General features: G+C 36.8%; 1 protein-coding gene and 1 long non-coding RNA gene across 3 annotated transcripts in view; both read right to left on the bottom strand.

Moving 5' to 3' along the window:
• The window catches only part of ROCK1 (Rho associated coiled-coil containing protein kinase 1), a 155,792-nt gene that overhangs the window by 57,349 nt on the left and 80,298 nt on the right, over positions 1-18,145 (bottom strand). Inside the window, exons 11-13 of one of the 2 annotated variants that reach the window (XM_033178174.1) lie at positions 16,274-16,334; positions 12,827-12,915; positions 8,532-8,580 (exon numbers count right to left, since the gene is read on the bottom strand). In XM_033178174.1, the coding sequence (XP_033034065.1) occupies positions 8,532-8,580; positions 12,827-12,915; positions 16,274-16,334 (199 nt within the window). The remainder of the gene's footprint in view (positions 1-8,531; positions 8,581-12,826; positions 12,916-16,273; positions 16,335-18,145) is intronic. The other variant, XM_033178175.1, reaches the window with a different exon arrangement.
• Positions 1,785-5,081, bottom strand: LOC117064084. Its single transcript, XR_004429262.1, has 2 exons — positions 4,740-5,081; positions 1,785-3,758 (listed from the first exon to the last, which is right to left on the bottom strand). It is a non-coding gene; the product is annotated as an uncharacterized LOC117064084 (long non-coding RNA).

The following is an 18,145-nucleotide window of genomic DNA, read 5'->3' as shown; positions in this document are numbered from 1 at the left end:
ACTAAAAATACAAAAACTAGCCGGGCGAGGTGGCGGGCGCCTGTAGTCCCAGCTACTCGGGAGGCTGAGGCAGGAGAATGGTGTAAACCCGGGAGGCGGAGCTTGCAGTGAGCTGAGATCCGGCCACTGCACTCCAGTCCGGGCGACAGAGCGAGACTCCGCCTCAAAAAAATAAAAAAATAAAAAAAAATAAAAAAAAAAACAAAAAACAAGAAAAAAAAAACAAACACTTAAGACAAATGTTCTGTTTCAAAAGCAAATAGTATCTCCTATCTCCTAACACAACTTTCTAAGTAGCTTGCCTTTTAAGAAGACAGTGAGAATCTGCTTACTTGAACTTGATAGGTAAAATTTTCAGAGACTTCTGGCTCCAAAAATTTAAAATACAACCCTGTGAATCTTTTCAGACTGAAAGCCGCTCTCTAAGTTTAAGACAATCATATTGTGTTACCAATATTTTGGCATAACAACCCCAAATTTAAGGAATGAAACATGAAAGGATCATCTGATAATAAAGTGATGAAAAGTTCAAACATTACCAGATGGTACAGAATGTGCAGTGAGTTCACCATTTCCTCGATGTCTCCCTTAATCCTATCTCTGTCAACAACTTGCTTATCTAAGATGTTCTAGGTATCTACCCACCAATGTGTATTAAAAAGCAATCAAGGAAATTGTTATTGTAGAAAAAGAAACTACCAGAGAGAGGAGGATTAAAATACCAATTTGTTTTGTCTATTTTTTTTTTATTTTTTTGAGACAGATTCTCACTCTGTTGCCCAGGCTGCAGTGCAGCGGCACAATCTTGGCTCACTGCAACCTCTGTCTCCAGGGTTCAAGTGTTTCTCGTGCCTCAGTCTCCCAAGTAGCTGAGACTACAGGGATGCACCACTGTGCCTAGCTAATTTTTCTATTTTTGGTAGAGACAGGTTTTGTCATGTTGGCCAGGCTGGTCTTGAACTCTTGACCTCAAGTGATCCGCTTGCCTCAGCCTCCCAAAGTGCTGGGATTACAGGCATGAGCCACCGTACCCAGGCTAAAATACCCACATTTTCACAACTTAAAAGTGTACCTTTCTGAGTTACCACTACCAGTAAATCTTGTTTTTGATGCTTCACTTTTTAAGACTCCACATTAGGAAACCTGTTTTATAGTGTTTCTGGGCTTTCTCATCTTTAAGCAAAAATTGGACATAAATCATTCAAGGTCTTTCTAAGACTTCATCATTCTAACTCATTCTAACTTTAATTTTTAGATAATTATACATTCAAAGAAAGTTGCAGAGATAGTAGAGAGAGATCCCAAGTGCCCTTCCACTCAGCTTCCCCCAGTAGTTACGTTATATATAACAATAGTACAATAACAAAATCAGAAAATTCTCACTGGTATAAGGTGTGTACAGTTCTGTCATTTTATCACATATGTAGGTTCATGTAAGCACCACCACAATGAAGATACAGAACTGGTCATCACAACAATCTCTTTCCAGTCACTAGTTATAGCTACATCCATCCCTGTTCTCCCACCACCCATATTCCTGGCAACTAATGGTTCTCCATTTCTATAATTTTGTCTTTTTGAGAATGTTATATAAATGGAACTATGCAATACATGACTTTTTGAGACAGTTTTTTTTTTTTTTTTTTTTTTGTATTTTTAGTAGAGATGAGATTTCACCATGTTGGCCAGGATGGTCTCAACTTCCTGACCTCGTGATCTGCCTGCCTTGGCATCCCAAAGTGCTAGGATTACAGGCCCGAGCCACCATGCCCAGCCAAGCCAGGTTTTTTTTTTTTTAACTCAACATAAAGTCCTTAAAATCCATCTATGTATTGTATGTATCTCCAGTTTATTCCTTCTTGTGGCTGAGTATTCTATGGTACAAATGTACCAAAGTTTGTTCAACCATTCACCTACTGTGGAACATTTTGATTGTTTTCAGTTTTTGGTTATTACAAATAGAGCTATTATAAACACTAGTGTACAGGTTTTGGTGAGAATATAAATTTTCATTTTTCTGGAATAAATGCCCAAGAATACAATTGCTAGGTCACATAGTAGGTACATGTTTAGTTTTTCAGGAACACAGCCAGTTGGTTTTCCAGAATGTCTGTACCATTTCATATCCCCATCTGCAATGTCCAAGTGATCTAGTTTCTCCATATCCTTGCCAGTTCGTTATTGACATAATTTTAAAACTTACTGTTTTTCCATAGTTATGGAGTAATATTTTATGGTAATTTTAATTTGCACTTCCCAAATGACTAATTACATGAACCTCTTTTCATATGTTTATTTGTCATCCATATTATCTAAAAAGTTTTAAAAGTATGGATTCACTTTCCTTAACACTTATATAGGGCTACTGAAATTACCTATTTCACACTGTATGAGTTGTGGTAGTTTGTTTTTTGAGAAGTTAGTCCCTTTCATCTAAATGTCTTAATTGTGTTTAGAACTGTTCATAGTATTTCCTTATGATTCTTTTGATACCTATATGGTCTATAGTATATGCCCTAGCCCTATTTCATTCCTCATACTGGTAACTTGTGTCCTCTCTTTTTCCTTTATCAGTCTTGCTAGAGATTTGTTAATTTTGTTGATCTTTTCACACAGTTTTTTGTTTCACTGTTTTTCTCTATTGTTTCTCTGCTTTTAACTGCATTATTCTCTGCTCTTCTTGTTACTTGTCCTTCCTTCTGTCTGTTTTGGGTTTATTTCACTCTTCTTATTCTCGTTTCCAGAAGCAGGAGTTTAAATTATTGATTTCAGACTTCTCCTCTTTCCTAAGGTAGGCATTTAGTGCTATAAATTAACCTTCATCACTATGTTAACAGCATCTCACAAATTCTGATGTATTTTCACTTCATTGTTCAAACATTTTTTAAAGATGAAGAGCCATAACAGTTTTATGAGACATAATTAACATTCCAATGTATTTTTTTCACTGAGACTTCTTCTTTGACCTCTGGATTATCTAGAAGTTTGTTGTTTGCTTTCCATGTGTTTGCAGATTTTTCTGTTATTCTCATCTGTACATTTTGGTCAGGAAACTCTCTGTATGATTTCAGTGCTTTCAAATGTGTTTGTTTTATAGCTTAGCATGTAGTCTAACCTGGTGTGTGTTCCTTAGGCACTTGAAAAGAAGGCATATTCTGCTGTTAAGCAGAGAGTTCTGTAAATGTTGAACAAATTCTGATGGCTGACAGTGTGGTTGAGTTCTCCTATGTTTGGTAATTCTTAGGGGTGTTGAAGTCTCCAACAATAATTATGGATTGGTCTATTTCTCCTTTCAGTTTTATTAACTTTTGCTTCACATATTTTGTAGCTCTTTTGTGTAGTGTACAGTTAGGATTTTTTTTTATTTTTGGTGGCTTAACTCTTATCATTATGTAATATTCCTCTATGCTCATGGTAATTTTCTTTGCTCTGAAGTCTACGTTAAGGTATTAACATTGTCAATATTGCTGCTTTCTTTTTAATATTTGTATGTTATCTCTTTACATCTTCTGATATTCAACTTCCCTATATTGTTATATTTGAAGAGTTTCTGACAGATACATAAATGGGGGATTTAAAAAAATCTACGCCTACCACCTCTTTTGATTGGTATTCCATTCAATTTCCATTTAATGTTATTATTGGTAGTATGTTAGGGTTAAATCTGCCATTTTTGTTTGATCTCTGTTATTTCTACATTTTCTTTCCTGTCTTTCTGTGGTTACCTGAATATTATTTTAGCATTCCTTTTGATTTACCTACGGTGTTTTTGAATGTATCTCCTTGTAAGGCCTTTCAGTGGCTGCCATAGACATTACATTGTAGATGCATAGCTTAATATATAGCACACTCTACTGGTATTGGCATCTTACCAGTTAAAGTATAAAAACCTCCCCTTTCTTTTTTAAATTTTTATATTTTTTATTTATTTTTGAGAAAAGGTTTCACTCTATCACCCACGCTGGACTACAGTGGTATGCTTATGGCACTGCAGCCTCAACTTCCTGGACTCAAGCAATCCTCCTACCTCTACCTCCCTAGTAGCTGCGACTACAGGCGTGCACTACCACACCTGGCTAATTTTTGTATTTTTTGTAGAGATGGGGTTTCACTTCGTTGCTCAGGCTGGTCTTGAACTCCTGGGCTCAAGCAATCCACCGGGATTACAGACATGAGCCACCACACTCGACCTAAAAACTTTACCTTTCTTTATGACCCATTATTCTCTGTTTATAATGTCTAAAATATTTTTTCTCATACACAGAGAATCATATTAGACAATATAATTTCTGCTTCAACTGCCTATTATAAAAAAATCAAGAGGAGAAAAAAAAGTATTTACCCATATTTTACTCTTTCTTTATTCCTGGTAATTCAAAATTCCTCCTTTTTCTTTTGGAGACAGTCTTGCTGTGTCACCCAGGCTGTAGTGCAGTGGTGCAATCTTGGCTCACTCCAACCTCCACCTCCCAGGTTCAAGCAATTCTCTAGCCTCAGCCTCCTGAGCTAGGATTACAAGCATGCGCTACCACATTTGGCTAATTTTTTTTGTATTTTAAGATGGGGTTTCGCCATGTTGGCCAGGCTGGTCTTGAACTTCTGGTCTCAACTGATCTGCTCGCCTCAGCCTCCCAAAGCATTGGGATTACAGATGTGAGCCACCCCTCCCGGCCAAGATTCCTTCTTTTATCATTTCCTTTCTGTTTAGAGAATTTTTTTTAGCATTCCTTTTGATTTACCTACGGTGTTTTTGAATGTATCTCCTTGTAAGGCCTTTCAGTGGCTGCCATAGACATTACATTGTAGATGCATAGCTTAATATATAGCACACTCTACTGGTATTGGCATCTTACCAGTTAAAGTATAAAAACCTCCCCTTTCTTTTTTAAATTTTTATATTTTTTATTTATTTTTGAGAAAAGGTTTCACTCTATCACCCACGCTGGACTACAGTGGTATGCTTATGGCACTGCAGCCTCAACTTCCTGGACTCAAGCAATCCTCCTACCTCTACCTCCCTAGTAGCTGCGACTACAGGCGTGCACTACCACACCTGGCTAATTTTTGTATTTTTTGTAGAGATGGGGTTTCACTTCGTTGCTCAGGCTGGTCTTGAACTCCTGGCTCAAGCAATCCACCGGGATTACAGACATGAGCCACCACACTCGACCTAAAAACTTTACCTTTCTTTATGACCCATTATTCTCTGTTTATAATGTCTAAAATATTTTTTCTCATACACAGAGAATCATATTAGACAATATAATTTCTGCTTCAACTGCCTATTATAAAAAAATCAAGAGGAGAAAAAAAAGTATTTACCCATATTTTACTCTTTCTTTATTCCTGGTAATTCAAAATTCCTCCTTTTTCTTTTGGAGACAGTCTTGCTGTGTCACCCAGGCTGTAGTGCAGTGGTGCAATCTTGGCTCACTCCAACCTCCACCTCCCAGGTTCAAGCAATTCTCTAGCCTCAGCCTCCTGAGCTAGGATTACAAGCATGCGCTACCACATTTGGCTAATTTTTTTTGTATTTTAAGATGGGGTTTCGCCATGTTGGCCAGGCTGGTCTTGAACTTCTGGTCTCAACTGATCTGCTCGCCTCAGCCTCCCAAAGCATTGGGATTACAGATGTGAGCCACCCCTCCCGGCCAAGATTCCTTCTTTTATCATTTCCTTTCTGTTTAGAGAATTTTTTTTAGCAATTCCTTTAGGGAAGGTGTGCTGGTAACACACTATCTTAGTTTTTCCTCATCTGAGAATGTTGTCATTTTCTTTTTCATTTGAGAAGGATATTTTAATTGAACACAGAATTCTGGGTTGATAGGTTTGTTTTTTTGTTTTTTTAGCACCTGAAAAAGTCATGCCACTTCCCCCTGGCCTCCATGGTTTCTGGTAAGAAATCAGCTGTCACTTACACTGTTCTTTCCTTTCTAGGTAAGGTGTGCCCTGTATTTAAGATTTCTTTTTTGTCATTAATTTTCAGAAATCTGACTATTGTGTCTTGGTGTGGATATCTTTGGGTTTACACTTTTTGTGGTTTGTTAAGCTTCTTGGTGGTTTATGTCTTTTGTTAGTCAGTTCAGGTCTTCTGTCAAATTTGTTGAATTTTCCATCATCATTTCTTCCCACCCCCTTTTTCTCCTCCCCTTTAGTAATTTGAGTGACATGAATGTGAGAATTTCATTGTTATAGTTCTACAGGTCCCAGAGGCTCTGTCACTTTTTTTCTGACCATTTTCTCTCTGTTGTTCAGACTGCATAATTTCTATTTTTCTTTGTTGAAGGTCTCTGATTCGTTCCTCTGCATTGTTCCCTCTGCTGCTGCTGACACCATCTATTGAGACTGTTATTTCAGTTATTGCAATTTTTGGTTGGCTCTATTTTATACTATGTCTTTCTGAGACTATTTTTTTGCTTGTTTATATGTTTATAGTTGCTCACTGAAACATATTTATGATGATTCCTTTAAATCCTTGTCAGATAATTCTAACATCTGTGTCATCTGAGCGTTGGTATTAGTTTATTATTGTTTCTCATTCCAGTTAAAATTTTCCTAGTTCTGATGATGATGAGTAGTTTTCTATTCAAACCTGGACATTATCTTACAGCATTCTGGATCTTATTTAAAATCTCTTTTAGAAGGTCTCCTCTGACACTGTTCTGGTGAAACTAGGGGGGTGCTGCCTCTTTTCTGCCAGGTGGAGTTTGTAGAAGTCCAGGTTTTCCACTCAGCTTCTACTGACACCTCAGGTGGGGAAGGGAGCAGATCCTTATCATTGCTGGGTGGAAGCAGGAGTTCTGGCGCTCTACCAGGCCTCCACCGAGTGCACCATGGCTGCTCCTCATGTGGCCCCCACAGATGACATTGCATTGTGGAGGGCAGCTTGTTATTTTCAGTCGAAAGTTCTGACTCCCTACCATGCCTCTTTTGAAACCAACCCAGAAGGCAGTGGGAGGGGCACCCCATTACTGCCAGCGGGGAGTGTAAGTGTAGATTCCCCACATGGTCACTGCTATGCTGTCTGGGGAGAGAAGGAAGGTTTGTTACTGCCCACGGGAGATGAAATTCCTTTACTGGGCCTTCTCTGACACTATTCTAATTGGAAGTTGCGGTGTGCTACAGCATAGTGGAGATGGAAATCTAGACTTCCCACTCAGCCTTTGCTGTTAAGAATGGGGCCACCGTTTTTCTGTGGTGTTTGGCTAAAAAAAGCAGTGATAGTATAAGTTTTCTGACTTGCTAGCCTGCTCCTTTTCGGGTCTTTAGGCTAAGGAAATTAGCTTTTTTTGGAGCTTTGTCTGCAATTGTTGATATTTCGAGGTTGCTGGCTTCTCCGGCACCCTGTCTAGGATACACGCAGCAAAAAGAAAACCCTGAAGATTCATCCATGTGTTGTTTCTCAGGACACAAGTAACCCAGGCTGGTTTGCCTTCTTTCCACCTTTCGAAATCTTTTTATGTTTGCTTTATGTTTAATGTTTAGGGTTTTTAGCTGTCCTTACTGGGAGGAATACGGAAAGGTACTTTTACTCCATCTTTCTAGAAGTGAGACTATTTTAATTTCATACCTCAAATTTCCCTCTCTACTTCTAATTTGGAAAAATGAATAACTTAAATCTAGCACATTTGAATTTTATCTGTGTTTTAAAAGTTAAATATAAGTGGAAGATATGCAAAAAAGGACTCCTTAAACATTCAGAGTCAAATATATACTGCTAAGGCTAAATACAAAGGCAAGTTAGTAAAATGCTCTCTAAATCTTCCTAGATGATTACATGGATATCCAAAGCCACCCATGAAAGAAAGCAAGCCATTGACAGATATCATTCTATAAGGGAAGAAAAAATTAACACAGCATAAAAACGATCAGAAATTAAACCTAAAAAAGGACAAAATAATGTATTAGGAGAAGACTACAGAGAGTGTATTTCTTTTCATGGGACTCATAGACACAGTAGAAATATATTTAGAAGTTGACTAAGAGGAATGGAAATGTATTACATATTTGCAAACAAACATCTGAATTATGAATGCTTGTTATTGTTTCTTTGATAATAAAAAAATTTTGACAGGTAACCATGGAAAAGATGAACATTCTAAAATCAATATATTTCCCATTTGATTATATGAGATTATGTCAGTGTTAATCTTTTAAAAATATTTTAAACTGTGTTTCTTTCTTTTCCTTATTTGTCTATCTCTTTCTGATACAGTTTGAGATTCACTTTCTGATCGCTTGCTTCTCTGGCTCCTTTCTCACATTTCAACCATCAAGAACCACTGAACTGAAATTTACATACTAAAATTTCAATATGGCTGTAGAATACAATTGTACAAAGGAAACTAAACTATAATCTAATCTGTACCACTTGAAACTGCAGTTCCAAGGTAAGGCTCTCATCACAATTCTCTGGCTCTGTTTTGTGTTTCAAACTATAGAGTTCAAATACAATTTTCTCAGGAAATGAAACAAGTTGAAAGAGGGAAAAATCTCAAAAAGGAAACTTCTGATTAGAAAACAAAAAGTACCTCTTCATCCAATTCTTTCATTATCTTGTCTAGTTTTATGTTTGAGGTTCTGTAAAAACAAAAGCAATACAGATTAGAAATACATTTATTTCCTATTGCCCAGTGTTAAACACTCACATTCCTTACTTTTCCACTGCTAGAGTTTTGTACCCTTTTTTGGTGCCATGGATCTCTTTGGCAGTCAAGTGAAGCCTATGGCCTTTTTTCAAAATATTTTTTGAAGCACAAAAATTATATATGATTAAAAGACAATTAAGCCAGGTGCAGTGGCTCATATATGTTAATCCCAGCACTTTGGGAGGCCGAGGTGGGTGGATCATCTGAGGTCAGGAGTTCGAGACAAGCTTGGCCAACATGGTGAAACCCCATCTCTACTAAAACTAAAATTTTTAAAAATTAGCCAGGCATGGTGGTGGGCGCCTGTAATCCCAGCTACCTGGGAGGCCAAGACAGGAGAATTGCTTGAACCTGGGAGGTGGAGGTTGCAGTGAGCCAAGATCGTGCTACTGCACTCCAGCCTGGGTGATAGAGTGAGAGTCTGTCTCCAAAAAAAAAAAAAAAGGAGCCAATTATATTAAAATTCAGTAATAGGCTTTTTAAAAACATGTGTAATTCAGTAGTATATATGCTTCTTTATTAATATATTATGTCACAAGATCTAGTGGCAGTAATTTCAAAGTAGTGATGAGCATAAATGATATTTAGAGATAGCTGTCACAACTGTAATAAGAAAACATCTATAATTTCTATTGGTAATAAAAATTAACAACTACTGCTAATGACTGAATTGCTGCCTATGCTCAGAATTGAAACAAGTGCTAAAATTAAGTTACAAGTTAGAGAAAACATTCACCTTTTCTCATCCAAGTTTAAAGACTTCAAATTTCATCCATGGACTCTTTAGGGGAGGTCTATGGATTTCAGGTTAAGTATCCCTAAACTCCATCCTGCAATACTTGCCACTACTCAAAAATCAGCTATTTATCCTTTAATACAGGATAAAGTAAACGAAGAGAAAGGTAGCATATATCAAATCAGTTAAGGCACCATTTGTCAACACTCAGTGTATTATCTTCATTACAATTTGCTTTCTTTGGTTCAAAACGTAATTCTGAGCTTCAAAACCTATATATGCAACATTTTCACATGGATGTCTCATCAAAAACCTCATTCAGCATCTCCAAAATGGAACTTACTGCCTCCGTTGCACACTCCCACCCCAATACCAATTTGCTTCTCTTCTAAAGTCCCTAAGTAAATGACATCACCTAGGAATCATCCTTGACTCATCTTCCCTCACTCCCATTTAGTTGAATAAAGTCCCAAATGCTGCTTTTGAAACAGCAAATTTAATATATATTTTTTACTTATTAGTTTAATGACTTTTGGTGTTTTTCCATCACACTTAAAATAAATTCCAAATTTCTTAGTCCCCCCCCACCAAAAAAAAAAGAGAAATAAAGAATCCTCCCCAATCTAGACCTTGTCATCCTCCCCACTCTCATCTCAGGCTTTTCCTTCCCTCACATCTTACAGGCCAGTCAAGGTCTCTTACCTCACGGCCTTCACAGATTCTCACCTCCTGGACCCTAACACTTCCTTCCACTCCTCTCCAAATAATTTCCATTGACTCTTCTGGTTTTAGCTTTCTCTTATCTCTGACAAAACAGTACAGGCATCTCCTGATGTATTCCTGATATTCCTGTATAATTTTATTCTCTCCCCAATTAATACATACCACACTTCTTGATAATTACTTATTTTTCTTGCTAAATTACAAGCTCCTTGTGGAGAGGGGCCATGTCTTGATTTATTCAGTACTATATAGTTGACAAGCACATTATCTTGACACTTTAACTGAAATTTTTATTGAATAAATGGCTGTAACTAAAATGATTTGAATGCAGAGAATTTAATTTAAAGACATGCAAGTAAATATCACTCCACAATCCCTAGCACTAGGTTTTTATTTTAAAAACTATTTACCAATTCAATACATACTTTTTAAAAGTTTCATCTCAATTTTATTTCCTTGAGGTGACACATTTTCACATGATTATTAGCCACTTCAGCCATTCTTATTACTTCCTCAAACTGATCCCTACTCACCATTACTACCAGTTTGTCACTTGTCTTTTAATTTTGTTTAAAATTTTTTGGGGGCCGGGAGTGGCGGCTCATGCCTGTAATCCCAACACTTTGGTAGGCCGAGGTGGGTGGATCACCTGAGGTCAGGAGTTCGAGACCAGCCTGGCCAACATGGTGAAATCCCGTCTCTATTAAAAATACCAAAACTAGCCGGGCGTGGTGGCTGGTGCTTGTAATCCCAGCTACTCGGGGGGCTGAGGCAGAAGAATTGCTTGAACCCGGGAAGCAGAGGTTGCAGTGAGCCGAGATCGTACCATCGCACTCCAGTCTAGGGGACAAGAGTGAGACGTTGTCTCAAAAAAAAAAAAAAATTGGATGTAGAGACTTCTCAACATTTATATAACAGTATCTACCCAGTTCTTCCCCTTATTTTCATATTTTATATTTAGAAATTCTTTCCAAACTCTGGGATCAGTTATTTGCTTATATTCAAATAATATTCAAATACCTTTTTAAAAAAAAGTTTGTATTGGCCAGGCATGGTGGCTCACGCCTGTAATCCCAGCACTTTGGGAGGCCGAGACGGGCAGATCACGAGGTCAGGAGATCAAGACCATCCTGGCTAACACAGTGAAACCCTGTCTCTACTAAAAATACAAAAAAAAAAAAATTAGCCGGGCATATTGGTGGGCGCCTGTAGTCCCAGCTACTCGGGAGGCTGAGTCCGGAGAATGGCGTGAACCCGGGAGGCGGAGCTTGCAGTGAGTGGAGATCGCGCCACTGCACTCCAGCCTGGGTGACTGAGCAAGACTCCGTCTCAAAAAAAAAAAGAAAAAAAAAAGTTTGTATTATACACTTAACCATATAATCTATAAAGAATGGTTAAAAGTGAGAATTTTACCTGTTTCGTACCAAACCCCCCACGTGCTCTGTCACAAAATTACCAGTGTTCCCAATTTTATTTGTTGAATACTTTTTGTGTTACCTTTGCATTCCATTTATTCAATACTATTCACTAAAAACATAAATTATAAAAAAGTATTGCTTATAATTGATAAGTAATTCAGTATTAAGATAGGTTATTTAAATTAATCTTGAGCATACCTCAAAGATATTTTTTCTGTGGGTCTAATGCCAATAACATGCTGAAATCAGACCCACAGAAAAAAATACTCTGAGTTACTGCTCCAGAGAACCACAGTGGAAATTAGAATGGCCACATCAAAAATTTAATATATTTTAATCTTCAACATTTTACATTTCAAAAAGCACTGTATTTAATGTAAACTAATTTCCCCTTTATTTATTTTTCTTTTTGAGACAGAGTCTTGCTCTGTCACCCAGGCTGCAGTGCAATGGCGTGATCTCAGCTCACTGTAACCTCTCCCTCCTGAGTTCAAGCAACTCTCATGTCTCAGCCTCCCAAGCAGCGGGGACTACAGGTGCACACCACTGTGCCCAGCTAATTGTCTGTATTTTCAGTAGAGATGCAGTTCTCATGCTGGCCTGGCTGGTCTTGAACTCATGCCCTCAAGTGATCCGCCATGCCCAGCCTAATTTGCCTTTTTAGTTAGCTAATTATGTAACGAGAAAAAAGCAGTAAGTCAGGCAACTAAATGAATTAGCATTATAGTTTTTTAAGAATACAGACTGTTGGCCGGGCGCGGTGGCTCACACCTGTAATCCCAGCACTTTGGGAAGACGAGGCAGGCAGATCACAAGGTCAGGAGATCCTGGCTAACACAGTGAAATCCCGTCTCTACTAAAAATACAAAAAAAAAAAAAAAAAAAAAAAAAAAAATTAGCCGGGCATTGTGGCAAGTGCCTGTAGTCCCAGCTACTGGAGAAGCTGAGGCAGGAGAATGGCGTGAACCCGGGAGGTGGAGCTTGCAGTGAGCTGAGATCACATCACTGCACTCCAGCCTGGGCAACAGAGTGAGACTCTGTCTCAGAAAAAAAAAAAAAAAAGAATACAGACTGCCAGGAACAAATGTACTTTAAATATTCTGAGGAAAATACATCTATACCTAAGCCAACATAAATACAACTTCTCAATTCTAGCCGAGACATATCATGAATGCATTATCAGTAGTAATCTTTACATCCTCATTTTCTATCTACTTTCAGATGTTTGCAGGGTATAAGCTTTCAAATAAGTATTTGGTATGTAAAACTTTTAATATGAAAAACTTCAAGTATATTCTCACCTGCACTTCTGCTCCATTTCATCTTTTAACTGCATTTCATTATGCAGCTGTTCTTCCAGCTTATAGATTGTTTTCTGCAAACTTTCCTGCTTTAATTTAAAACAAAAACAAAAATTCATTCTACTAAGAATATTTAGACATTTAAAATATCAAGTCTATGTTAATATTTTAAACCTTTTTAGAAAATAATTTAGTTTAATCTTACCTCTTTTCTATCTCAATTTTTTTATTATCAATTTAACAAGCATTTTCTTAACATCTACTGTTAGGCCATTAGAAATACAAAAATTAAAAAGATTTGGTTCCTGTTCTCATGAAGCAAATAGTTACATAGTGAGGCAAAGTTAAATTGGAAGAGAAAAAAGAACCTACAATGTCTCAAATAAATATACACAAAATATTACAACAGACTTTGGTAAACAATAATAAAATTATCTACAGAGTGTTCCGAAGGACAGAAAAGGTCACTTCTAACTCTGCCAAGAATATATAATCCTTAAGTTGAGGCCTAAAAAGGTAAGAGGAACTGATAATCTGATAAAGCAAAGCAGGTGGTACAAGGAAGGCATTTTAGCTAGAATGAACAATGAGCCCAAATGTAGAAAGGCAGAAGAAAATACGATACATTTGGGAAACGGAAAGAAATCAAGCACTGTAGCAGAGCACAGAATGTAACAGGAAAAACAACTCACTTTAAGTCTAAGAAGGCAATGATGCTTGCATGCACAAATTGGAGTTAGGGACTTTAACCCATAAACATTTTAAATGAGAAATGACATAATGCTGGCACCTCAGAAACATCACTACAATAATAAGGTGAATGACAAGCTTAGAGGGCAGTGAAGTTCTAAGAAGAGCAACCAGTTAAAAAGCTATCAAAACAGTTCAGATAAGAGAATATGGATCTGATAAAAGGCAGAGTCTATAGGAATGATGAGGAAGTAATGGATAAAGGTATCAATTAGAAAGCATAACGTATGACCAAATCAATTGGAAGTTAGAACAGATATACCATTATGAGAGACAGTCAACACACTGCTAGGGAGGGAATGGGGACAGGAAAACAATGAGTTTAGCTCTGGCCTAGTTTGATATGCCTGAGAAGTATACAGAAGAGAGAGAAAGATTCAGGGCTGGAGCTCAGAAGAGCAAGCTGGACATGAATGAGATTACCTACAGAGAAAGAGCAGAGAGCCAAGATCAGAACTTTGGGAAATGTTTAATAATCGAAAGTAAGCAAAGGAGGAAGATCCTGAAAAGGGGACTGAGAAATAAATAAAATTCAAAAATATGGGAGGTAAAAAAGAGGGAAACAATAGGAACATAAAAGAGTTAGAAAAGTGTGAAGTTCCAAAGAAGGAGGAAGTAGTCAGTGTCAAATACAGCAAAGAAGAAAAATAAGACACGGGCTGAAAATCATCCATTGTATTTGGCGATTGCAAAGTTGTTCATTAGCATCTCTGCTAAAAGGTTTTCAAGGAAAATTAAATTAGTTGATTTTGTACTTAGTTCTAGGTTAAAATAATTAGTATTTCCCCCTTGATATTATTAGAGCAAAAGATAAAGGTAGCAACCACTGACAAACTTATGGTAATCACCACTGAACAAAATCCGCCCAAAGAAAACATGAATCCTTTGAATATTTTTGAAGGCCAAAGGTACTTCTAACTCTACAGTCAAGTAATACAGTGAGAGCTGACTTACAGCAACTCCTTATTATTACCTAGGTCAAAGATTTTTGAGCCCTTGTTAGCAATACATAACTTGCCAAACAGCTCTACTGAGATTAAAATTTAAAAGATGAACTTAACAGCAAATGGGTATTTATGTAGTTCCTTCACCTTTTTCTCATTTTCCCTTTTCACCACATTCTCTTATATTTGAAAGTCAATATATCAAGGAGAAAGAAAAGAATCATTATCAGCTTTTTAAAAATGGCTGCTACCTCTTCCTCTCCTGTTAAAAATATGTAGGCTTGCAATGTCTCTGTGCCCCCTCAAAAAATGTAGGCTATAGTAGACAAAAAGTTCAAAGAACGCTCTAGGAAGGGACAGATAATTACTCTGGATATTTTTCAGAAAATTCCTGTTAACCCAAAAGGACCTTCTGAAATGTAAGCAAGTAAGATTTTGTTTTACCTCTGTCTCAGAACATGAGCTATATAAACAACATAAAGAACTCAACTAAAATTTATTTTTGAGAGTAATTTACTTCTCAGTGGACAAATTAAGATGATGCTGACTATACTGGTTATTCTCCATTTCCCCCATTCGCTTCTAACGTTGAAATTTCATCCTCTGCTCTTCTTTGCCTTAAAATCTAGAGTGCATTGCCTGTATTACTCTGTAGCCCTATGACTTTAAGGTTGGTTTCAACCCACAGGAGACACCAGCAGAAATCTGAAGGTAAAAAAAAGAAATATTCATTCTCCCTACACCCTTTGTGCTTCACTGTGGTTCTTGCAATGTTCTATGTTTTATATTCCTCTTCTATGATGTCAGGCTTTCTCTGAGCTACACTAAGGTTTTCTCTCTTGGCTCCTTCAGTATAGGGCAATGGCTTCCCACTCTTGTTCATACATGGGTGCTTTAGTACGCTTTATTGTTTCCCTCTACTGATGTTCACAGCTTGTTAATCATCCCTTCATTAAACAATTCACTTAATAAATGCACAAAATATGGTGTGCGTGTGTATATATATATGTATGTGTGTGAGTGTGTGTGTGTATATATATGTACGCATTGGAATATTACTCAACCTTAAACACGAAGGAAATCTGAATACATACTACAATATAGATGAACCTTGAAGACAGTATGCTACATGAAATAAGTCAGTCACATATGGATAAATATTGTATGATTCCATTCATATAAGGTGCCTAGAATGTAGAATAGTGGTTACCAGGACCTGGGGGGAGGGTGAAATTAGGAGTTATTGTTTAATTGGCATAGATTTTTAGTTTGGGATGATGAAAAGGTTCTTGAGATGGATGGCAGTGATGGCTGCACAACCATGTGAAGGTGCTTAATGCCACTGAACTGCACACTTAAAAATTATTAAAATGGTAAATTTCATATTCTGTATATTTACCATACACACAAAACTCTCGTTTAAATCTTTTGAACATGTAATCTGTTTGCCTATCAAGACCCTTAATGACACATTGATATATCATAGTTCCCGATTCCAAAGATTAAAAAAGATGACCTCTGTCAATCTGTGTAACAATTTAGTTTACTAACTGCCTCCAAATATATTATTTCATTTGATGTTTGAGCAAAAAATCAGACCGAAAAGGAGACGGGAGATAAAAGTGTCATAAAAATCTAAGTTCAGCTAACCACAGCTTCACAAACAATACATAAATTTACTATCATACACACAAATATATTACCCACAAAACAATTTTAAAAACAATTTTCTTAATATTAAGAAAATACCTACCAAGCTTTTATCTGCATTGGAGCTAGTTCTGTTATCATTAGGATTTGCTGAAGATAAGTATCTGAAGGAAAAAAAAGTTTTAAAAGAAAACAAAACAAAAACCTCTTTAATATCCCGTAACAACCAATAATAAATACTACATGCCTATTTTATGTTCAGTGTTACAGTAGCTTTGTTTTTAAAAATTAAGTATAGGTTCATAATTTTTATAAACATAATTCAGAAATGATACATATATTAAAGAAAACACCCAGTTAGGTCTAAAAATAGTAGCAGCCTGTAAACATATGACTTAATATTCTTGTAGCAAAACATAAGAATATTCATACCAAGTAAGATAAATAAAAAACAAAGTCTCAAGTTAGTTCAGATTAGGCTTTCTGGTAAGGTACTAGTGCCGCTAGTGTTGCTACTACCACCACCATGCTACAATTACTATGGCTACAACTACTATAATCACTACTTCTACCATCACCACCACTACAGTCAGCATCCCAATTAACCAGTAGAGCTCTCGCAAAAGGACATCAAATAGTTATCGTATACTTCATAGCTATTGGAGGCATCTGTTAACACACCAGATATTAATAATGTTCCAAAAGAACAATTAAAGTAAATTTTAAAAATCAGTGAATGACAGAATCCATTAAGAATCAATAAAAATACACAGTATAATGGCACTATAAAAGAAACAGCTAGAAATATGCCACTTCCTAGGTTTTCCTTGAAAAATTATTCAGATCCAGTGGAGATTCAGACAACTTTAAGACAATAATAGGGGCTATGTAGCAGTTTTATAGAGGAAAAGTCCCATATAACAATTGACAAATTCTGGATGTAGTGCAATTTAATTCCATCGATTATTAAGCATCTCACAAATTCAATGTGAGATTCTGCTTACGTAATATAAATAAGGCATATAGCAATGCCAGTGAAATCTAAATTAGATGAGACTGTTTCGTCTCTAAGATATTTTCTAAACTTAACAAGTTATGTAACTGAGACTGACATTTTAGTCTTTTGCAAAATTAGTAATAAAAGCTTGAATGCAGCAAGGGAAATTTAAGGACATCACTTGTATACATTAATTCTTCCAACTTCTGTCATTTTCTATCAAGGTACGTTTGCATATTATATTGATGCTTTTACACAGAATCTGGTCATTTAGGTAACTTTTTAAGAAATAGGAGTTACTATATTAGGAATATAGCTTAAGGCTATTTTAAAAATCATGTTTAATTCTGCTGTAATTAAGCAACAATTATTTCTGCCCTTGGTATTAAAAGTATATTTGGATTTCAGGGATAAGAATTTCAGAGGTTTTCTATTTCATATCTGTATATTCTAAATTATGCTTACATATTACAGTAAGGCTAATCAATATTTTTGCCAGGGCCAGGTGCAGTGGCTCACACATGTAACTTGATGGGATTACTTTGGGAGGCCAAGGTGGGTGGATCACTTGAGGCCAGGGGTTTGAGGCCAGCCAAACTGGCCAACATGGTGAAATCCCATCTCTAATAAAAATACAAAGATTAGCCAGGCGTGGTGGTATGCATCTGAAATCCCAGCTACTCAGAGGCTGAGGCACAAGAATCACGTGAACTCAGGAGGCGGAGATTGCAGTGAGCCAAGATCACACCACCGCACTCCAGCCTCGACAACAGAGCGAGACTCTGTTTCAAAAAAATATATATATATATATTGTTCGTTCTTTCTTATTAAGAGAAAAAATACTACATATATTTGTCAATGGGCTATGACAGTTAAGAACACAGTATATATGGCTGGGGGCGGTGGCTCACACCTGTAATCCCAGCACTTTGGGAGGCCAAGGCGGGCAGATCACAAGGCCAGGAGATCGAGACCATC

The sequence above is a fragment of the Trachypithecus francoisi genome, unplaced genomic scaffold, assembly GCF_009764315.1.
Source record: "Trachypithecus francoisi isolate TF-2019V2 unplaced genomic scaffold, Tfra_2.0 Lachesis_group19, whole genome shotgun sequence".
NCBI lineage: Eukaryota > Metazoa > Chordata > Mammalia > Primates > Cercopithecidae > Trachypithecus > Trachypithecus francoisi.
Note: the sequence above shows the minus strand (reverse complement) of the source record. Positions and strands in the feature narration are given on the sequence as shown.